We start from the raw sequence: 22,847 nt of genomic DNA on the forward strand, positions 1-22,847 counted from the left end.
TATTTGACTATCTGGGAGAAGACAACCTTTCCCAAGGTGTTTTGCATTTCTCAGTGCTGTTTGTGCCCCTGCTGTTTGCCCGGGGCAGGGAAATGTGCTTTCCTTTCACACTCAGCTTGTTTTCCTCTTGCCCACAGCTCTCTGCATCCAGTGATTTCCTTCCCTCCCCAAAGCTCCAGCCCTCCCAAGGAGTCCCAGCCAGCCAGGAGTTATTTTTTAGCAGAAAAAGAGCTTCCAGGACTTTATTCCAGAGCGGGGTGGAAGTGACCTCTGGGAATTCTTCCATTAGTGCAGGTGAGTGTGAGCAGGGGAGGGTTCCAGCTGCCCTCACAGAACAGACACATTTTGGTGCTTCAGGAGCCAAAAGGCTCCTCAAGAGCCTGGGCAAGACCAGACCTGATTTGTTCTCTCCCCGTGGCCCTTTGTGAGCGGCCCTGAGGCTTTGCCAAGTCAGCTCCCTCGCTGTGTTTTGGGGTTTTTAGGTGTTTGCTTCCCTTTATTGTCACACGCTCAAAGAGGGGATTGTTCCGGGGTTTCTTTTGCCCCCCTACAATTCCCGGTTGGAGCAGGGCCCTGGAGGAACAGCCAGTCCTTTCCCTTTTTCCCTCTGAGCTGTATTAAGGGGTTGCTTGGAGACTCTGGAGCTAAATACTCTCAGTGTATTTGGATTTTACACTCGGAGCTACACAGAGTCCTAATTCACCAGGAAATGCTGTTGTGCATTCTTTGCTGGACACCACGTGTTTCTGAGCCAGGAATTTGTGTTTGCTCTCGGAAGGTGCTATGGGCTCTCACCAGCCCCAAATTTCAGGGAAGTGTGGGACACTTGGATACCCACAGGCACGTGGGAAGAGTGGCAGCGTGGACTCGGAGTTACAGTTTTTGGGACTGAACAACTGTCAGCAGGACAAAGGTATGTGGGTTGTGACAGTGTCCTAACTCAGTGCATGGCACTCTGGAATTACCTCTGTATTTCTTTGCTGCCTTAAGAAATAAAAACCATTTCTGAAAGGATTTCCAGTCCCTGGTCAGACATATTTGTACCTCCTCCTGTGTATTTTCATTAATGGTTAATTTACAGCTCCCACCTTTGATATTTGACTCTATCAGGGTGTTACAGCACCACCTCTTCTGTAAGAGAATCAGAACTGTGCTTGACCTACTCGTGTCATCCTTTTATTTTAAATATAGTTCTCCAAAACAAGCCTGAGAAATAGTTTCAGGCTTAAACTCACATTTGGAGGGGCAATGCAAAGTGCAAAATGAAGGTACCTGATCTGCCTGCTTGGGTAAAACCTTCAGGCTTTGACAGTCTAGATGGTGTATTACTGCATTGCAAATTATTATTATTTAATTTTAGTATTATTTAATTTTAAATTATTTCTATGATGTATTCTTTTATTATAAATTATTGTGGTATATTATTTAATTGCAAATTTTTATGGTGTCTTGTTTCCTTGTAAATTGTTACGGTGTGATATTTCACTGAGAATTATTTTTGTGGTGCATTATTTGATTGTAAATTATTATTATTATTATAAGAGCTTATTATCACAAATACTCTTCTGTTTTCCTTTGCCCAGTTTCTTCCAGCCTGAATTTTCCCAGCAAGACCCAGAGAGGGTTTTGCACTCAGGCAGAACCCACCATGTCCTTCCAAGGCCTCAGTGCCAGCCAGGGCACCTTCATCCTGCCCTCCTACCCCCTGTCCTCCCCCAGGAGCAGCCCCAAGCACCTCTCCTCTCCAGCTGCATCTCCCAGGAGGGCCCAGGACGATCCCATGAACCTCTCCAACTCCTGGCCTCGCAAAAGCTTCGAGGGGCTGCCCAAGCCTGGCTCCCAGAAGCAGCTGCTCAGCCCAAAGTCAGGAGACAGCACAGGTAGGAACGTTCTCAGCGTAACAAAAAGGGATTTGGGGGTTGGATTTTGAGGGGTTTCAAGCAGTGGGCAGAAAACCCACAGTGGCAGGTGAGAGGGAGCTGGGCAGTGCCAGGAATGGGAGGGATTTCCAGCTGCCCTGCTCACAGCCCTGCAGGCTTCTCCTGAAAAGTGAAGCCTTTGCCATAAAGCACCGTGTCCCTCAGCTCTGCTTTTCTCCGCAGTGGTGTCCCAGGGAAAGGCCTGTCCTCAGAGGAAAAGGAAACCAACCCCCAAAATAGAGCACTTCAGAGAAAGCCAATAAGAAATACCTGTATTGTTAATGCTCTAATTAATACATGTGCAAGGAAACTGTTGCTCCTGCACTTTGTCTTTTATTTGAATCATGGAATCACAGAGGGGTTTGGGTTGGAGGGGACCTTAAAGCTCAGCTGGTTCCAGCCCCTGCCTTGGGCAGGGACAGCTTCCACGAGCAGGAATTGCATTTGGGAGTGGACACATCAGATTGCCCCCACTCAGAACAGCTTGGTAAAACCTGGTTACAAACAGCTACATCTCTCATGAGCAGGATTGGTGCTGATTTCATCCCAGGTCACACTGACGTGCCACAAACTGCTGTCTGTGCTCTGATTTCCTGTCTGAAGTCCTCCTGTACTCAGTGGTGAACCTTAATAATAAGCTTGAATAGTTTTAACATTATTTAATTACAATTGCTTAAGCAATTTAGCTGATTTCTTTCAAACACTTACTAAAGGCAATCTTGTTTTAGGTCTCTACTCTTTGTTTAGTTTAAATTGATTCCTAATCACTCAGGAGGCTCCTATAAACAAAGTAACAGCTTCCACATCAAACGAAAGAAATCTGTTTGAAATTTCATCTTCTTTGAGACCCGTATTTTGTGCATTTTTAGCAAATTTCTAACTGAATGCTTTGGGAGTCACCTGTCCCTGGAATGTGCCTTTATTATGTAGATGTGGTTGTCACTTACTGATTTTCTCTGTGTTTCCCACATGCATTTCAATTTTTTTTTGGTGTGTTTTGGAGTAATTTCACTGTTACAGAATTACAGGGGAGTTTGTTAGGGCATGAGTCTTTTTTTGTTCATTAAGAAAGGTAATTACGTTTTAAAGGGACTTATAAGAGCTTATTATGACAAATACTGTTCTGTTTTTTCCTGTGGGGCCAGGAGTTGGGCTTGGATGATCCCTGTGGTTCCCTTCCAACTCGGGCTGTTCTGTGATTCTGTGATTCTGTGTCGGTATCCACAGGCATGAAACTCTAATTTTTGTTTTCTTAAAGGAAGGAGACAGTAGAAGTGGAATAAATTGGTAACTGGGGCTGCACGAGTGTGTTTTGAACACTCCTCTCGTGGCAGCAGCAGTTCTGGGGTGTGACACTGAACCGGGGTGGGCAGTTTGTCCTGGGGCTGTTCGTGCCTCCCCTCCAGAGCCCTGACACCTCGCTGTGTGTGTTCCCCAGGGGAGAAGGTGCTGGAGAAACCCTCCCTGCAGCTGAAGCCCACGGTGGTGAGACCCCCCCTGCCCCGGCGGGGCCTGCCCGGGGCCCGGCCTGTGCCCCCCATCCCACGCCTGGGCAGGGACAGGGACAGGGACAACGAGGATTCCTGGCTGGGGCAGCTGGGCAGGGAGCTGGCAGCAGGGCTGGCACAGCTGCACGTGGATGCCGAGGAGGTGGACCAGGAAGAGGTGGGTTTAAATGTGGTAAAACACGCTTTTAACAGCGCCGCCCCATCCCTGGAAGTGTTTGAACACCCCATCCCTGGAAGTGTCCAAGGCCGGATTGGACGGGGCTTGGAGCAACCTGGGCTAGTGGAAGGTGTCCCTGCCCATGGCACTGGATGGGTTTGGAGGTCCCTTCCCACCCAAACCATCCTGGGGTTCTGTGACTCCTTGGCTTTGTCTTTCTGTCCGTACCTTCCGCCCTCTGGTCCCCACTGAAGGGAAGTTGAGGTAGGAAACAGGCAGAGAAGGAATTTTTTTATGTGAAATGTATTGAGCAAAAAGAGGGAGAACGTGCAGTAGCATCAAACTCTAGTAATTGTAGGTTTCCCTGCTTATTTGAGTAGGATATTGTGCTTGCTGGGCACTGATTGCAGCATTTACCTGTGCATGTGAGAGAATAGGTTTAGATGGGATATATGGAAAAAATTCCTCCCTGGGAGGGTGGGGAGGCCCTGGCCCAGGTTGCCCAGAGAAGCTGTGGCTGCCCCTGGATCCCTGGAAGTGTCCAAGGCCAGGTTGGAGCAACCTGGGCTGGTGGAAGGTGTCCCTGTCCCTGGAACTGGAAGGGCTTTGAGGTCCTTCCAGCCCAAACCATCCCATGGTTCTGGGACTGTGTTGTGCAGATTTGCTGGGGAAACCCTGGGGCCCCTCTGCGTGTGCTGTGAGCCCTCACACCCCTCCTTCAGTCTGTCAGAAAACAGAGAGCAGTTGCTGTACTTTTACAACAGTCTGTCCTGGTGCTTTGGGAAGTGGGGCTGGGATCCAGCATCCTTGGGAAGCTGCATTTGCTTGTGGGATAATTCCTCCTGTGAAGTAAAACAGCGGAAGGGATTGTTTTAATGTGCATCACCCGAGTGAGTGGCGGTCACATTGCCCAGCAGGGCCTTGAGAACTGGGCTGAACGCTCAGAAGTGTACTTTATTTAGCTTCACACAGTTTTTCCCTGTGCACTGACTGCCCCCTGTCCCTTTTCCCTCCTGGCCAGATGCAGAACTCCCTGCGCTCCCTGCGGAACAGCGCGGCCAAGAAGAGGGCCAAGCTGAGCAGCAGCATCGCAGACCTGGAGAGCCCTGACCCTGCAGTCAAACTGGATGTGTCCTTGGAACCCCCCTCCCAGGGCTCCTCCCCCAGTGAGAGTGGCATTTACAGCCAGGAATCCCTGCCCTCCCCAGTGCCCACCCTGCCCCGCAGGAGGAGAGTGATGTGAGTGCCCCTCTGTGTTCCCTGCTGCTCTTGCTTAAATGATAACATCAAATTATATTTCTCTTATGTAAAATTGTTTTGCTTAACAGGTTGATTTTTTTTTCTTTGTGAATAATTTTAATATCTAAAATATCATGCAAGAGTGGCATGATTACGTTATTCCAGGTTTTTTCTGGCTTTTAAGGTGAAGGAGTTCCCATAGTAGCCCAGGGCAGGGAGGCACTGCCAGGAGAAGTAAATATTTGATGAAGACTTTACAGGAGGGACATGACCCGTGGCTGGGCAGGGGAGGGAGGGGGAGAATGAGTTAAGAGCAAGGATAAGGTTGGCTTATTATGGCTTGGAAATTGAGAAGGAATGGGTTGGGTTCTGTGAGAAGGGCAAGACAATGTGGATGTTTCTTATTGTGAACGAAAACTGTTTCCATTTTATTGCTGACAGATAATTGTTAATTTAAAATGCCTTCACAGAGCTCTTCTAAATAGGAGTTGTCCGATGACACCCTGTGAAGGGCAATAACCCAGTTGGTTATGAGCACTATAAACTATTTTTTAATGAAATAAAGAAGTTTTTCAGGAATTTGCCAATCTCAGGGCCAATGATAAAGCTGTTTGTAGCTCTGATCTGAAGATACCTTTTATTTTTGTGTGTACTAAATACACCTTTATGTAGAACCATAGAATCCTGGAATGGTTTGGGTTGGATGGGACCTTAAAATCACCCATTTCCAACCCTCCCTTCCATATGGCTGACATACAACTGTATTAATAGAACAGAAAGAAGGAGAGGGAATAAAAAAGGAAAGGTTTTTGAGACTGGAATGACTCACAAACAGAAGGTTTTCACAGTTGTGCAGCTCAGAACCAGTTTATATTCCCTATATACATCACTGCTGAGTCACAGTTTTATAAATAGCATTTAAAGTACCACAATAAAGTGCTGGAATGCCTAAAAAGCCAGGGCTCTGAACTCCTGTGTGCCCTGCTGTGCCAGGCCAGGCCATGCCCTGTCCAACATGCCACGGCCATTGGGCTGAGCTTAATGTTTGACAGGATCCACAGAGCCAGGGAGTCTGACCCAGCAAGGAGGAGAGGCAGTGGGGCTGACTTTGGAGAAGTGACAGAATCCATCCCAGATGGCACTGAAAGCCTTGGAATGTTCATAAAAATGCCAGAGGGTTTAGCTCAGGCAGTGGTTTGTGAGCACTGGAATAAATTGGCCTTGTCTGTTCACAAAATATCTGTGGTTGGGCAGCAAGAATGTGGGGTTTGGGTGTGTTTGCTTTTGGAATGATTTGGTTTATCTACTGATAAACTGCCATGGGAGCTGGATACTGGTATTAGTGATGTTCTTGGAGCGTGGACCTTCCTTTGGATCTTAAAAGAGTGTTTATTTGTGTGTATTTTAGCCCTAGTGAGACATGGAGCAGCTCCTGTTTCCCTGTGCCCTCACCCAGCTGGGCACAGAGCTCTGGGCTGAATCATCTTTAATATTCAGAGAATCATTTATAAAAAAGAAATATTAGTTGTTCTTGTAGATAACAGCATTTTCCTGGTAAACAGGAACAGCTCATGCCTGGGAGTGACAGATGGATTTGGTCACTCTCCTGTGCCAGGCTGGAACCAGCATCATCAGTCCCCAGGCCAAGCAATTCCTTCCTTTTTGGATGTATCCCAAATTTATTCCTGGTGTAAGGTTTCCTCATGAGGGTTGTCTTTATGATGTTCTTCATAATGGACCTGCTCATCAGATAATTCCTCCTGGATTCATTTTCCTCTCCAACTCAGTGTTGACATTTGTGGAAATCCTGGAAATATTTGTCCAGGGAGAAACTGAAATCTGTTGTTGTTGCTATAAAGTGTTCTTAGCTGGGTTCTGGTTAGAATTGTACCTATAAACTGTGTTTATTTGAACAGGTCAGACACCTTTCCACTGCTTGGCAGCAAATCCCATCCTGCCAAAGGATCTCCAGGGAGGAGCAGAGACCCAGGCGTGGCAGAGCTTCCCTGCAGCACAGGTGAGTTCCTGGCAGAGCATCCCTGCAGCACAGGTGTGTTCCTGGCAGTGCTCACCTTGGTCACTGAGGGCACAGAATTGCCACTGGAAGTGGCTGTTCTCACATGTTCCGTGAGCTCACATCCCTTCAGCACTCAAAAAAAGGTCATTTCTGGGTGCTTTGGGGTCCAGCTGGGTTTTTAGTGGTGCTCAGGTGAGAAGGAGCTCCAGGCTTGCAAGCAGTTCAATTCCTGGGGGGAAATTGAGGTTCAGTGGTGCTGTTGAGTTTTACCCTTACAGTGAATTCTGCAGATTCCTGTAATGGGCAGAAACTTGTGATTATTTGTGTTTAATCAGCTTGGATTCAGCTGGCTGGAGGAAAGGAGCTGGGGGAGCTGTGTGCACAGGATGGGTTAGGCCATGGGTTTCCCAAGGAACAGCATAATGAGGGAGCAAATCCTGCCTGTCCGTGGCAGTCCAGGCTGTGGGTAATGGTTTTGCATTCCTTGGATGAAAAGACCTTTGTGAGGAGTTGACCTTCAGTGTAAAATAATGAGCAGCACATTTATTTTGCTTATTGAGCCCGTTAATCAGGCTGGGAGTGAAGAGCTGAGAGCCTGATAAGGTCATGGAATCCCAGGATGGTTTGGGTTGGAGGGACCTTAAAGCCCACCCAGTGCCACCCCCTGCCATGGGCAGGGACACCTTCCACTGGTCCAGGTTGCTCCAACCTGGCCTTGGACACTTCCAGGGATCCAGGGGCAGCCACAGCTTCTCTGGGAATTCTATTCCAGGGCCTCCCCACCCTCCCAGCCAAAAATTCCTTCCCAATATCCCATCTAACCCTGCCCTCTGGCAGTGGGAAGCCATTCCCTGTGTCCTGTCCCTCCATCCCTTGTCCCCAGTCCCTCTCCAGCTCTCCTGGAGCCCCTTCAGGCCCTGCAAGGGGCTCTCAGGTCTCCCTGGATCCGTCTCTTCTCCAGGTGAACCCCCCCAGCTCTCCCAGCCTGGCTCCAGAGGGCTCATGTCAGTGTGATATGAAAATCCTTCAGAAGGAATATTTAATAAATCCTGTTGGCTTCAGTAATTTGACAATACACTGGTTCAGGAGAGCGATCAATTAAGATCTTATATTCTTCCAAAATATCATGAAACACATCCCAGAGCACACCCATGACTTACACTGGGTGATATTTCTCCCTCCAGGCCTTGCAGAGCCCGTGTCTGGTTTTGCAGCGATGGATGATCTGGGTTTCCTGTCTGGAGACACCGTGGTGGTTGTTGGTAAAGGTATTACAGGCCCAAAATTACCTCCTGTATCTCACTGAGCTTTTGAACTGAGGGAAAACGTGCCTTTATAGAGTGGGAGAGGAAAAACAAACTGCATGCAAGGTTTTAGATGGTGAACAACTCCCAGTTTAATGGGAATATGAAGAATTGTGCTTGAAAGGGTTGCAGTTCCTGGATAGACAATTCCATTCATGACAGAGGAGTGGAACTGGATGAGATTTGAGGTTCCTTCCAAGCCAAACCATGTGTGATGCCCTGCTCTGCCTTGCAGGTGTTTTTGGGAGCCCCCCTGCTCACAGCCAGTCCATGCCATGTGTGGCCAATGGAGATGACCAGGGGGTCAGGGAGGAGACTGAGCCATGCCCAGGGATCCCTGGGAGAAGCTTCCAGCAGAACAGTGCTTCCCATTTCCATGCTGACAGAGAGGTGAGAACTGCAGGGCTCTGATCCCATCCCATCCTGCTTTATGAGGTGTGAGTCCAGCTGGACACAGCCACAGTCTCTGTGTCAGGGGAACAAGAGTTGGATTAAACAGCCCAGACCATCCAGCTGCTGCTCCCTGATTTTCCTTTTGGTTCCATCTGGATATTTTACAATGGCAAATTGCCCCGTCAGAAGCTTCCCACTCAGAAAGAGTCTCTGGACAAGGGCTGCAGGAGGGAATGGAGCTGGAGAACATTCTCTGTGACTCCCACAGCACATGGAGGTGTGGAAGGAGGGATGGGCTGGGTTGGATCACGTCTTGTTTTCTCCAGGGGTGTATTAAACTCCATTCTTAAGATATTTTACAAACCATCTGAATGTCTGCCCATAACCTGCTGTTTGTTAAATACTATTTACATCTGTGAATGGAGCAATATTTATCTGAGTGAAGTGTGAAATGAAACTCAGAAGTCATTCTGCAAGCCTTTAAAATAACATTTTAACATGACTAAAACTTGAAGTTAATGATAAGAAGTGTCTGAATTTTCCCATTTCCACTGAAGATGTGAATCCTTGGGGGGGATCAAATTGAAAGGAGTAAAGGGAGGAATGTATTAAAAGTTGCTGAGATTCCTAAGGAGCAAAAAGTGTCATAAACACAAGAGAGGGAGTAGGGTCAGATCCCAGGGGTGAAAATGCAGATTTTCCATGCTGACCTTGCCAACATCAGGAACTGGGGGGGTGAGTTATTGGGTAACTTGTGCATGAATTTTTTGCAGATAAAAGTGACCATGTCAAAATCTGCCCAGGATAAGCTGAGGAGGAAGAGAAAAGAAGAAAAAGAACTCAATCATAAAGAGCATCAGGAAGGCAAAGACCTGGAAGGGAAGGAAGAGATCCCTTGGGAAGGGCTTAGACTGAGTATGAGTGAACCAGAGAGACTGACAGCAGAAAGTGAGGATGAGGGTTTGTCTTAAATGAATATCCACTGTTCAATGCTGCTGGAAGGGGCATTAGGAGTGGAAATACTAGTTTTTAACTGTGTTCTGATTTGTTGTTGTTGTGATCTGGACGTTTCTAGGGTTTAATCTCTGTGGGGATATTTTAACATCGCCAAGAAACGGATCTTTGTCCTTAGAAAATGTGGCCTTGAATCCTTCTCTGAGAAGAACATCCAGTTTGAAGAGGTCAAAGTGTTCACCCTTGCTGGATTCTGGTAAGCTGGGACAGGAAAATTTGGGTATGTGGAGTGGGAGAGCACCAAAATGCAATTTATTTGTGCAAGGGACAGTCCTGAGGTGCTCTGGAGCGTCAATACTGTGGTGATGGAGGGGATTTAATTCATCATTGGGGATGCAATTAATCATTTTTCACCTATAATTTGTTAGGAAGGTGTTTTAAACGTCACAGGGTTTTTATTTGTTCAGCAACTTGAATAATGTAATATATTAATGACAAATGGAGTCCCTTCTGTCCCCAGAAAAATCATTTCTTGGTCCATTTGGGCACTGAGTTGCCTTTAAAATATGCAGTAGAAAGACTTAGAGAATAGAAGCTCCTACTGATGGTGGTCCAAGGTCTCCAGAATTTCTCAAGAGGCTCTTACAGGTTGTGTTTTAGCACACTGTGCATCATTTTTTACATTAAACAACCCACTGCATTTGCGTTTGTGACTCTTTATAGCGGTGGTTGCGTGCAAAAAAAAATTCATTTATATGAATGAAACCAAATCATTGAGGATATCCCATCCCTGGAAGTGTCCAAGGCCAGGCTGGAGCAACCTGGGCTGGTGGAATGTGTGCCAGGGGTGGCACTGGGTGGGCTTTAAGTCCTTTCCCACCCAAACCATCCCATGATTCCACGTCTCTTGGAAAACCTTGTGCTGGTTTAAAAGTTAACCAGCAGGGGAAATGAACCCAACTCAAAAGAGAGATTATAAGTCAGAACAACAATTTAATAAAATAATACAATAAATACGATTATACAGACAAACAGTTGGTTTTAACCCACAAAACCCAAATGTATAACCCAGCACCCTGGGGCAGGAACAGAGTGGTGTTCATTGGGCCCCCTGAGTCCAAAGGAAAAGGAGAGGGGAAAAACCTGTTGGTGAGAGTGCTGGTGCAGTCTGGGCAAGAGTGGGGATTGCAGTCTGGTTGGAAAATGGTGGTCTCAGTCTGGGCAAGAGTGGTGGTCTCAGTCTTCCTCTGGATCCCACGAGTGGTTAAAAAAGTCCCAAGACTCCAGGATTATATATCCTCCACTTCAGGCAGGAATGCCCAGTACCTCCCTCAGGGTGGGGAGTTCCACACTGGGTGTGAGGACAGGAGCATCCTCCTGTCTTGCAGCCTCTTGACACCCAGTTCATGGCCTGAGGAGTCAGGCTGCTCTGGGCAGAGGGTGTAAATGCTCTATTGATACCAGTTTCTGGGCAATGGCATGGAAGGCTCTGGAATACACAGCTTTGGGTTACACCCACCCAGTGATGAACTGGTCCCAGCTGTCCTAACCGGGACAAACCTGCTCCCTGTAGGAGCCCTCTCCACCTCCAGCTTCTTGTATCTCCTGTTTTTTGGCTGCCTGAGGTCCCGGGGGTGCTGTCACTGCCTGTGGATGTTGTGCCCACAGATGAGGCGGCGCGGGGCCGGCCCAAGGAGCAGGTGACACACAGCCCCGAGGTGCTGGACCCCTCGGAGCTGCAGCCCTTCCCCAGGCCCGACACGGCCCTGGCAGAGGCCCTGGCACTGCTGGCTGACGACGACTGGTGGGTGCACACCGACCTCGGGGGGGGGAACTGCTTCCAAACCCAGCCAGGCAGGGGGAATGTCACAAATATCACAGACAGTGAGGAGGGCTGGCAGGGGCACGGGGGAGAAGGGGGGTTTGCAGCCCAGCCTGAGGTTAAACTGAGCTTTCAGAGACTTGCAGGGATGTAAAATATATATTTTTGCCATAGCTTTGGCTGCTTGCTTTTTTTTCTTCCCTCTCTGGGAAGCAGACCCTGTTGTCAAGTTTCGGAGACTTGGTGGGAAGCCAGCTCCAAACTTGCACACTGAGTTAAAGGACTGTTCTGGAGAGGCCCCACCAACACCTTCCTGGTGCTGCCTGTGGAGCAGAAGCACCTTCCGGGTGCTTTCTCACTCTGGAATGTGGTTCCAGTGCTGCTGCCTTCAGTTTGGGGGAGGAAAGAGATCCTTTCATTGCCCCTGGTGCAAGCTGGGAACAGAACTGTGGGACACAGCTGAGAGCCTGCTGGGCTGAAATAGTCCCACATTAAAGGAAAGGCTCACTTGGAAAAGGATTTCCTGCTTTATTTCTTCCCTGGGAGGGTGGGGAGGCCCTGGAATAGAATTCCCAGAGAAGCTGTGGCTGCCCCTGGATCCCTGGAAGTGTCCAAGGCCAGGTTGGAGCAACATGGGCTGGTGGAAGGTGTCCCTGCCCATGGCAGGGGTTTGAAATATGATCTTTAAGGTCCCTTCCAAGCCAAACCATTCCATAACTCCATCACTGTCATTGCTTCATTTTACAATCCCAATTTATTTGCTGTTTGATTTCTTAGAATTTTAATATTGTCTTGAAAATTTGCAGGTGGTTTGGACTTGAAATATTATTTTTTTGCACCCAGGGAGAAGAAAATTGAGGGTCTGAACTTTGTCAGGTGCTTGTCTGCCTACCATGCCCCTGTTCTGACTGCAAAGCTCCACGAAACAAGTTTGGCTGTGGCTCAAGAGGTTAAATTTTCCTATCAGAACATTCCACTGGCTATATGTGTGTATACATGTATTTTATAGCTCTCTGAAGTGAATTGTTATGTTCAGCTGTGGTGAGTTTTCCTCTGCTGCACAGTCTCAAAAGAGACTGAAAACATGCAGATTGTAACTTTATAACATTTTTATGGGTATCTATTTTAATTCTCACCCATCGTGAATCGAGTTAAAAATGTATTTCTCCGTTGCTTTTAACGTTTCTTAAAAAATGACAGAGGGAAACATGAAGCTTTGTTTATTTTGAAGTCTATTTTATGTTTCTTAAAAAAATGACAAAGGCAAACATGAAGCTTTGTTTATTTTGAAGTCTGTTTTATCACCATTATTCACTGTTTTTTGGGTCTTTCCTGTGTGCAGGTCAAGAATTTACGCTCAGGTGTTTCTCGAGCTGCTGTGGTGTGTTTAGGGGATTTGTTCACCCACCTGAAAAAGAGCATGGACCAAGAACTAGATAATGCAGTAAAAGTCCTTTTGCACAAAGCTGGGGAATCCAACACTTTTATAAGGGAAGAGGTAGACAAGGCACTGAAGGCCATGGTTAATAATGTGACTCCAGCACGTGCACTTTGTTCTCTTATAAATGGAGGGCAAAGGTAATTCCTATACAGATTTTGTGAAGAAATAACTTGTGAATAGAGTCAATTTATTATGGGCTTTTTGAAAGAAAATCAAAAGTACAATAGACAGAAATTGGAAAAGCCAGCTTTGCTAAATCTCTACCCAGGGCAATGTTTGTTGGGATAAAAGCCCCCCTGTTCCTTTCTGTGCTTTATTTGGAGCTTTATGTATTTTCTGGCCATTTTACACCACTTCAATAACTTTATTTGCTGTCACTACAGTGTTTTTAGGAAGCTGCTGTACTGCTTTGCCTAGTAAAGCTCACCTAACACTCTTCTTTCTCATTTGCTCTGCAATCAAATGCTGTTTTGCCCAGATTTCAGCCCCCCTCTTTATTGAGAAAGCTGATTTATAACTTACAAATCTCTAGCTGCAAGTACCTTGCTTGGTTTCCTGTTCCTCTCTGGGCCGAGCTGGTTCACACCTTTGTGTCTGCATTTCAATCTCCTCTCCAGGGCTGGTGGCTGTTATTTTCTGGAGTCCCTCACACATGAGCCTCCCTTTCTGGCTGCCTGCTCTGGTTCTGGCCTGAGCTCCCCTCAGGCTGTAGCAGGAGTTAATTCCCTTCTTCCCCTGGCCCTCTTCAGTCTGTTTTCCTTTTCCTTCCTCATTCACTGTCCATCAATACTTAAATCAAGCTCTGGTGCTTCCTCTCTTCTCTGTCAGCACTTGGTGACATGTCACAGGCTGCATTTCTCCTCATGGCACATTTCAGGTGCTCCATTCTGAATCAGTCCTTGGCCTTCCTGCACAGCTCCAAATCCTCACACTTAGTCCTGATTCAAAATGTTTTCTTTCCTCTTCTGTTTCCTGGGAAGCTGGTTGTTGTGGAATGTATGGAATCAGTCTCCTGACAGCCCCACTGCAGTTACCTGGGCTTTAAACTGAAAGGCAAAACTCAGCCTTGGGGTGGGTGTCCCATCCCTGGAAGTGTCCAAGGCCAGGCTGGATGGGTTTGGAGCAACCTGGGATAGTGGAAGGTGTCCCTGCCCATGGGAAAAGCACTGGATGGGCTTTAAGGTCCTTTCCAACCCAAACCAGTCTGGGATTCTGTAATTTTTATAATAATTTTTAATTATTCTATGAATAATAATTCCCAGCACTGCTGGGAACTCACCTCTGAGCAGGTGCTTGATCCAGGAGCGTAATTCCAGGGCTAGAGCTGAAAGGGATTTTACTCCAGGAATTTACATCCTATTTCTTACCTGTATGAACTGTGTTTAAGGTTTTCTGTGCACACAAAAAGCTTTCCAGCTGGTTTCCATGGACAGGGCCATTCCTGGGGAGCAGGGGCTTGTTTGTTACGTGGAGTAGTGAGGTCTCAGCCTCACAGCTCTTGTTCTCCCCTCAGAACATGCAGCAGGAGTTAGAAACTGCCCTCAAAGGAGGATTTTCAATCCAAATATAAAACTGGAGAGGTTTGAGTTTGCAGACTTGTGTTCTTGAGCACAAGTGGGATCAGCAGGGACAGCAGGATTTACATAAAAGGCTCATTTGCTGCATGAGTTTGAAAGCTGATTCTGGCATTTTTTCTGGTTTTCATCAGCACAGCTGTTTATTTTTGGCAAAACAGGGGCCATTAGACTTGTGCAGGATCTTTAGAAGTCAGTAGAACCAGAACTAGAACAGCCAATGCTTTATTCAGTTTTACAGTGATACGAAGTCCACAGGATGTGTCTCTGAGCACAGGGACTTGTTTTCCTTGGAGCTGATGGAAAGAACACTTAGTCTAAAATACTGTGCAGTTGTTTAAGGAAAACTAGCAATTAAATTCTAAAACTCCCCTGCCCACATCCCTGCCCCAGGTGTCCCTGCCCCTGGCCTGGGGTGGCACAAGAGGGGCTCTGAGGTCCCTCCCAGGGTGTGATTCCCGGAGTGATTCCCGGATTCCCGGCGCAGTGGGCAGGGAGTGCTGTGTGCAGCCCCTGCCCCGAGCTGTCCCTGAGCTGTCCCTGCTGTCCCCTCAGCCACCTGCACTCTGCGGTGAGGAGATGCACAGCCCAGCACCTGGCGGAGCTGGTGGAGCGCCTGGGCCCCGAGCGCGTCCTGGGCGGCCCCAAACCCGCGGCCGAGCGGCTGCTCCCGGCCAGCGCCAGGTTTGCACAGGACAGCTCCCAGCAAACACGGTGAGTGAGCCACGGGGTGAGCTCATTCCGGGGGGCTGGAGGCTGGGAATGGCTCCCTGTGCCATGAGAGTCACGGGGTCCTTAAGGGTGGAAAAGATCCTTAAGATCATGAATGGATGGGGCTTTGAGCAATGTGGTCTAGTGGAAGGTGTCCCTTCCTTGGTGGAACTGGATGGGCTTTAAGGTCTCTTCCAATCCAAAGCTTTGAGTCCAGCCATTATCCCAGCACTGCCAGCAATATCCCATCCACTGTTAGGATAGTGGATGTGGCGGGAATTTCCTGTGTACCTGGTGCTGCTGGACACACCCTGGCTGCAGGAAGAAGAGGGGCTCACAGGACATGCTCTGATGGGCACAGGGGAGATACAGGCCACAGAGGGAGTCATGGCACTGAGATCTACACCTGGATCTGATCCAGGCTGTGATGGACAAGGCTGGACCATCCCATTTAAAGGCAGCTGCAGGGGAAGGCTCTTCTCATTAATTTGCTCAGTTGTTGGTTAAACAGTGATCCTTGAGCACAGTGTCTTTGTGGGAGCATGAAAAGGGTCTGGTTACACATATCAACAGCAATACTGGAATCATGGAATTGTTAAGGTTGGAAAAGCCCTCCCAGCCCATGGATCCCCCCTGTGCCCGATGCCCCCCTTGTCCCCCAGCCCAGAGCACTGAGTGCCACGGCCAGGCCTTCCTGGGACACCTTCAGGGATGGGCACTCCAAACCTCCCTGGGCAGCCCCTGCCAAGGCCTCACCACCCTTTCCAGGGACAAATTCCTCCTCCTGTCCCACCTGAGCCTCCCCTGGCACAGCTGGAGGCCGTTCCCTCTCCTCCTGTCCCTTGTTCCCTGGGAGCAGAGCCCGACCCCCCCCAGCTCCAACCTCCTTCCAGGGGGTTGCAGAGCCAGAAGGTCCCCCCTGAGCCTCCTTTTCTCCAGGCTGAGCCCCCCCAGCTCCCTCAGCTGCTCCTGCTGCTCCAGCCCCTTCCCAGCTCCGTTCCCTTCCCCGGATCCAATCTTCCCACCCTTTTATATTTAGGAACAGCATAATGCCCAAGTTCCAGAGCCAGTCCCTGTTTGTGGACATGGGTGTCCTGGTCTGCTCCCTGCAGGTACTATGGTCGGAGGATGCTCTTCAGCATGATGGCTCACCCTGAGTTTGAGAAGGCCCTGGAGAAGTACATCCCAGCCAAGGACTTGCCTTACATTAAGGACTCTGTTGCCAGCCTACGTGAGAAGGTGTGTGGGAAAGCTCTTGTTTAGCAGCTGGGACAGGTGAAGGTGTTCTGGAGGCTTTAGCTGTAGACAGTCTCCAGCACTGCAGCCACGAGAATTCCCTGTGATCCTATGGTTCCCTGAATTAATGTTGTACCTCTGTGCAGGGCCTGGGGGAGATGCCACTGGACACACCTTCAGCCAAAGGAAGACGTTCCCAGACTGGCAGTGTTGGACATTTGAGGTCATCCCCCACTTCCAGAGATGCTCTCAGTGTCCCGGACAGGTAACGACCTCCAGTGGGTTATCCTGGGAGGAACTTGACCAGGAAGAGAGTATGGAAACATCCACACAGGGCTGGGAAAATTAAACATTCCTGTGGGAAAAGGAAAACTCTGACCTGTCCCAGTTGAAGACTTAAATACAGTGACTGGTAATTTTGAAGTTAATTTGTCTCTTGACCACCTGTGAAATACACACAGCACACAAACCTCTTGGAATTCACAGTATGGAACCAAGGAACAGGGAATGGTTTGGGTCAGAAGGGAGCTTAAAGCCCAGCCAGTCCCACCCTCTACCACGGGCAGGGACACCTTCCATGTTGCTCCAAGCCCTGTCCAACCTGGCCTTGGACACTGGGATCAGTTTTCAAAGTACTTTGACAATGAAGAGTAAGTTTTGGGGGCTTTTGACCCATTGATGGGAGGGAAGTTCCCAGCTCTTACTGGTGACAAAACCAGCTGCATTTGGAGCAGAACGGATATGGGACTTCAGGAACAACAATTACTATTGGCTGGTTTATTTTTAAATCACTGTGTTTAAAGTGAAAGATTTTCTGTTCCCTTCTGATATTTGCACTGAGATGGGAAGAGAATGTCTGGGATGAGCCTCCTGTTCCAACTTGCTGCTGTGCTCACTGGGTAATGTGTTCCTTCCCCACAGGGACACCACAGAGGCCCGTGAGGTCCCAAGGAAAGCAGCTCCTCGTAGTGCCCTGGAAAGTGAAGAGTATGTTAAAGATATTGTGGGTTTGTTGAATGCCAAAGACTTCAGAGAGAGGATAACTGGCATCAGGCAGCTGCTGCTGGATACAGAGAACAGTCCAGGCCTGGTGGTTGCAAACCTCGTGAAGGTAACTGTAGGGAAAGGTTGGATTTCAAAGGTCTTTAAAGTTGGGTCACGAAGATTTCAGATAAAAATCTTGGCTCCCTCTTTGAACTGGAATGATTAACAGAGAGCTTTGAGGAGCAGGGGGGCTCTGGGGGAGCTACAAAGGGATAAGGGAAGTAATAGGAGGAAAAAGTTGGAAGTTTTCACTCAGAGGAAGCACTTTTGAACTACTGCCCAGAGAAGCTGTGGCTGCCCCTGGATCCCTGGAAGTGTCCAAGGCCAGGTTGGAGCAACCTGGGACAGTGGAAGGTGTCCCTGCCCATGGCAGGGGGTGGCACTGGGTGGGCTTTCAGGTCCCTCCCAACCCAAACCATCCTGTGATTCCATGGTTTCTGCAATCCTGTCTGCTGTTTTCACGCCACTTCGGGGTAAATATCAAAACATTGGAATAGGTTGTAAAAAGAGCAGCAAGGATTGATCAAGATCTGAAAAACTATCTCTGAAGTGGAGTTGTGGGTTTGTTTGTGTGGGAGAAGCTCAGGTGAGAATCCTGTCTGATAGGAAAGGAGACCTTTTATTGCGGGAGAAAGAAGAGGTCCAGCAGCTGTAAATTAAAGACAGATACAAGGAAAGGAAACCCAAGCTTATCCTCCAACAGTGCCATGTCTTTGTGTGGAATGATGGAATTCTGCTGTGGAACATCCCAGTATCTGAACTGTGAATGGTTTGAAACCTTTCAAGAACTGTCTGTGCTAAACAGAGCCATGTCTTCCCAAAAATCCTGGCTTGCAGGAAATTTTAGTCCTAGGGAGTTACAGGTGGCTGGTTTACCTGCAGTCCATTGCACAGGAGGGATTCAGATCAGATGAGGTGAGAGATGGTTGAGTAATTAAAGTATTAATATATCAAATGCTGCTTTATTTGCTCAAAAGACGATCTTGGGTATTTGCACGTCCCAGAATCCCAGAATGGTTTGGGTTGGAAGGGACCTTACAGCCCATCCAGTTCCAGCCCCTGGAGATGTCAGAGCCACGTTTTGCCAAGATGGACAATTGAAGTGTAACAATAACTCGGGAAATGCGCTGTCCATCTCAGACATTAGTTCCTAATTCCCAGAGTGCTTTCTGGATGCTTTTCCAGATCTTTGATGCTTTCAAGTCTCGCCTGCACGACTCCAACAGCAAAGTGAACCAGGTGGCTCTGGAGACGATGCACAAGATGATTCCACTGCTCAAGGACAGTTTGTCACCTGTGATCAACATGTTAATTCCTGCCATAGTAGACAACAACCTCAACTCCAAAAATCCAGGGATTTACGCAGCTGCCACAAATGTTATCCAGGCTCTGTGTCAGCACTTAGGTGAGTGATTTACTCTCTCTTAATTTCAAACAGTTTCAAGTGTTTTAATTAACTCTCATTTGAAGGTGTTACTCTTTCCAAGAGTTTCACAGGATTGTTATTCTCTGTAACAAATCATTGGGTTTATTCTCATACCTTTTAAGCCACACAAGTCATCCTGTATTTTGTCAGGAGGTGGTTTGGTTGTTTTTCCAGAGCTGCTGTTTTTTTGTGGTGAAGGTGCACAGGTTGCCCAGAGAAGCTGTGGCTGCCCCTGGATCCCTGGAAGTGTCCAAGGCCAGGTTGGAGCAACCTGGGCCAGTGGAAGTTGTCCCTGCCCGTGGCAGGGGGTGGCACTGGGTGGGCTTTGAGGCCCCTTCCAATGATTCTATTAAGAATATGTTTTTATGTTTTTACGCCTTTAAATCTATCCCTGTGATTTTTGAAGTTGGCATCAGTAAGATTCTTATTTCCATTTTCCCACGCTGTGTTGGATTTTCCATTGAGGGATTGTAACCCTGTTTTGCTCTTTGCCTTCAGACACCTCTCTGCTCCTCCAGCCCTTCTGCACAAAGGCCCAGTTCCTGAATGGGAAAGCCAAGCAAGACCTGACAGAAAAGCTGGCTGGTAAAGGGCTGTTTGCTTTGCATGTTTGTCTGCTACCATCTTAATTAGGGGAATTAATTGTGGGAGGGTGCTGGTTTATATCTTCCCCTCTGTCACAGTAGATTGTGGGCATAAGATGCAGCAGTTGTCAGACTTCACCCCTTTAATGTAAATTGAAGGTATTGCTGACAAAAGAAAGGATGGTAATAATAAAAATAATAATAATTTATTTTTTTATTTGTTTGTTTATTATAATTTAAACATGTGCTTTGTCATATATTTATTGTTTATAATTTATTATACACAATATATAATATATATACTATATATAATATATGTTATATATTATATATGTTATATATAATATATATTATATGTTATATAATATATATTATATAGTATACATTATATTATATATTATATATTATATATTATATTTTCATATAATATATGATATGACATATATATGATAGACACTTAATATATTTTATATTTTATATATTACATAAAGATACATAATATCTTCATCATATACTTTATATATGGATATTATATTTTCATTACGCATGTAAAAATAATACAATAACAATTATTCGTTATTAATTTAAATTATAATAATTCAACTAAAAAATTATTGTTATTATTGTTGTTGTTTTTATTGCTTCAGATGGAATATTTATAAATACCTGGAATGTATAAATATGTGTCAATACCTTAAGGGTTTAATTTACATTTAAATACCTTATGTATTTAAGTATCTTAAGGATTAAGATGTATAAATTGCTTAAGCATATTATAATTTTAATAGGGAATTGCACTCCCTCTGCAGTGATAATTCTTTCATGCTCTTTGCAGGAATCCCACAATGGTTTGGGTTGGAAGGGACCTTAAAGCCCATCCAGTGCCACCCCTGCCATGGGCAGGGACACCTTCCACCAGCCCAGGTTGCTCAAACCTGGCCTTGGACACTTCCAGGGATCCAGGGGCAGCCACAGCTTCTCTGGGAATTCTATTCCAGGGCCTCTCCACCCTCCCAGCCAGGAATTTCTTGAAAAATGCTAAATTTTCGCATTTTAAGAAGACAAGGAATGTCCTTATGGGAAATACTCTTGACCCAAACATGTTACTTGGCTTCCTTTCAGAGGAGTTCTGTGTGAAATGGAACTAAAGAACACACTGGACACTCTGTGCTTGAAATATCCCTACATTTGTGCTTTCTGAGGGTGTTTGTCACCAGCCTTTAAACACTTCTTCTCTTACTGGGATTTTTTGGAGTTATTAGTATAATGTCAGCAGAGTCTGTTCTGGGAGAAAGAGAAAGATTTGCAAATGAAACACTGAATTCATTCTTGAGGATCTTCCAGGTCTTTTCCAACCTAAATAATTCTGGGATGTAATTGTGCAAATGAACAAAATGCTTCCTTTTTTATTTATATATATGTATATAACACCTATATATATATATATATGTAAAACCTATATATATATATAACGTGTGTGTATACATATAATGTGTATATATATATATAATTTATATATATATATATAACCTATATATATATAGGTTTTATATATATATGTAATAATATATGTTATATATATAATATTTTTATATATATCCTGTACAGGGCAGGATTTGGACTCAATGGTCCCGGTGGGTCCCTTCCAGCTCAGGATATTTTGTCATTCTATAATTCTGTATTTACAGTACAAAGCTACTTTTTTCCTTTAACTCCAATACCTTCTGCTTATTTCTGAGATAGAGGGGAAATTGGAAATACCAGGTGTTCCTCTGTGAGAAATTAAGGCCCTTTTGAGAATCCTAACTAAGAAAAAAACTTGGAAAAAACCTTTATTTCTTTTACTTGTTTTAGTTTAATGGAAAATGGTGATTGTCAGCAGCACTAGTGCTAGGGTGTGAACTTCTGGAAGAGGATAAAAGGGGTGGCAGTACAGAAATCTGGGAGTTTTTTATGGGAACATTAATGATGTTGCAACACCAAGCTTTTGTGTAGAGCAGCAAGGGATCATCTACATCGTATTTTAAGTGATTGTTTAAGTTCTGAAAGCCTCCCTGCTGTGTTGCAGACCTGGTGCCGGAGCTGTACCCACGGAAGCCCTTCGCTGTGGAGCAGAAGGTCCTGGCTGTGCTCTGGCACCTCCTGGGGAACACATCCAACAGCGGCTCCGTGCCCGGCGCCTGCGGGAGCCTCCGGGCAGCCACGGCCACACTGGCCAAAGCTCTGTTTGCACAGATGGGGCCCAGCCTGCTGGCCCACGCTGCAGCCCAGCCAGCCCACATCAGGAAGGGTTTGGAAGAGCTTTTGGAGACAGGAACATAAAATCACCGGCGCTGAGGGTGAAACTCCACCGGCCGCCTGACCTGGGCACGCGGACGGGGCTGCGGGACGAGGCGGGAACATCCCTGTGTCGCTGGGCCACAGGGCTGGAGGGAGCTGCTGGGAGAGCCTGTGGGGCTGAACTGGGCTGTGCTGGGGCAGCCTGGCTGAACTGGGCAGCGTGGGGCCGGCTCCCCTCCCTGCCACCGGCATGGCCATGGAGGAGTCGCTCCAGCCCGTCTGTGCTTCCCTTCGGAGGATCCAGCCCCGGCCCCGGGATTGCTGGTGGATAACCACACACGGTCACATCAGCACCACGCTTTGCACGGATGAGTGGAGGAGAGCCCTGGGCACAGGGATGCAGAACCACAGCGTTCTGTGTGCTGTTTGTGAAGAACACGTATTTTTGTACCCCCTCAGGCAGTTGTGCAGTGTTGGCTGGGCAGGAGGCACTGCTCTGGTGGTCTCTTCTCCTTCCCCAGCCACGAGCTCTGTACGTGTTGGACATGGGACCCGACGGGATAAATAAATAAAGGGATTTATTTCTGTAAAGGGATGTACTTCTGTGAAGGAATGGGGTGGAGTGGCTGCTGGCAGAACTGGGATTGGGGGTGCTGGTGACACCTCAAGTCCTGTGTCCAGTTCTGGGCCCCTCAATTCAGGAAGGACATTGAGGGCCTGGAGCATGTGCAGGGAAGGGAACGGAGCTGGGAAGGGGCTGGAGCAGCTGAGGGAGCTGGGGGGGCTCAGCCTGGAGAAAAGGAGGCTCAGGGGGGACCTTCTGGCTCTGCAACCCCCTGAGAGGACAATTGTAGTGAGGTGGAGTCAGGCTCTTCTGCCGTGCCTGCAGCGAGAGGAGCAGAGGAATAGCCTTTTTTGAGACAGGGGAGATTCAGATTAGACATCAAAAAAACCGTCTTCACTGAAAGTGTGGTCAGGCACTGGAAGGGGCTGCCCAGAGAGGTGGTGGAGTCCCCGCTCCGGAGGTGTTTGCGGCTGGGATGTGGCGCCGGGCGCTGGTTTCAGGATTACGGTCTTGGTACTGAGGGGAGGGTTAAACTGAATGATCCTAAAGGTCTCTTGCATCCTTGAGCATTCTCTGACTCTATGGTGTGTTTCGGTACAGCGCTGTATTTACTTCCCTGCAGGGATGCGTTTAATTTCCGTCCAGTTCCACGTCCCGGCTCCTGAGGGGAGCG

The 22,847-nt window shown here is 47.3% G+C and overlaps 1 protein-coding gene across 1 annotated transcript in view; it reads left to right on the forward strand.

Moving 5' to 3' along the window:
- Positions 1 to 22,200, forward strand: part of TOGARAM1 (TOG array regulator of axonemal microtubules 1) — a 32,795-nt gene extending 10,595 nt beyond the window's left edge. The window contains exons 2-21 of the mRNA XM_027705400.1: positions 55 to 294; positions 779 to 913; positions 1,584 to 1,880; positions 3,358 to 3,584; positions 4,606 to 4,823; positions 6,740 to 6,840; positions 8,025 to 8,108; positions 8,380 to 8,534; positions 9,311 to 9,485; positions 9,613 to 9,747; positions 11,160 to 11,295; positions 12,157 to 12,262; positions 12,656 to 12,891; positions 14,884 to 15,042; positions 16,152 to 16,278; positions 16,422 to 16,540; positions 17,197 to 17,386; positions 18,505 to 18,724; positions 19,244 to 19,330; positions 21,398 to 22,200. Coding sequence (XP_027561201.1) covers positions 55 to 294; positions 779 to 913; positions 1,584 to 1,880; positions 3,358 to 3,584; positions 4,606 to 4,823; positions 6,740 to 6,840; positions 8,025 to 8,108; positions 8,380 to 8,534; positions 9,311 to 9,485; positions 9,613 to 9,747; positions 11,160 to 11,295; positions 12,157 to 12,262; positions 12,656 to 12,891; positions 14,884 to 15,042; positions 16,152 to 16,278; positions 16,422 to 16,540; positions 17,197 to 17,386; positions 18,505 to 18,724; positions 19,244 to 19,330; positions 21,398 to 21,651 — 3,401 coding nt within the window. The 3' untranslated portion in view covers positions 21,652 to 22,200. The remainder of the gene's footprint in view (positions 1 to 54; positions 295 to 778; positions 914 to 1,583; positions 1,881 to 3,357; positions 3,585 to 4,605; positions 4,824 to 6,739; positions 6,841 to 8,024; positions 8,109 to 8,379; positions 8,535 to 9,310; positions 9,486 to 9,612; positions 9,748 to 11,159; positions 11,296 to 12,156; positions 12,263 to 12,655; positions 12,892 to 14,883; positions 15,043 to 16,151; positions 16,279 to 16,421; positions 16,541 to 17,196; positions 17,387 to 18,504; positions 18,725 to 19,243; positions 19,331 to 21,397) is intronic.
- The last annotated feature ends 647 nt before the right edge of the window (positions 22,201 to 22,847 follow it).

This window comes from Neopelma chrysocephalum, unplaced genomic scaffold (genome assembly GCF_003984885.1).
Source record: "Neopelma chrysocephalum unplaced genomic scaffold, ASM398488v2 Primary Assembly neopelma1_329, whole genome shotgun sequence".
Taxonomy (NCBI): domain Eukaryota; kingdom Metazoa; phylum Chordata; class Aves; order Passeriformes; family Pipridae; genus Neopelma; species Neopelma chrysocephalum.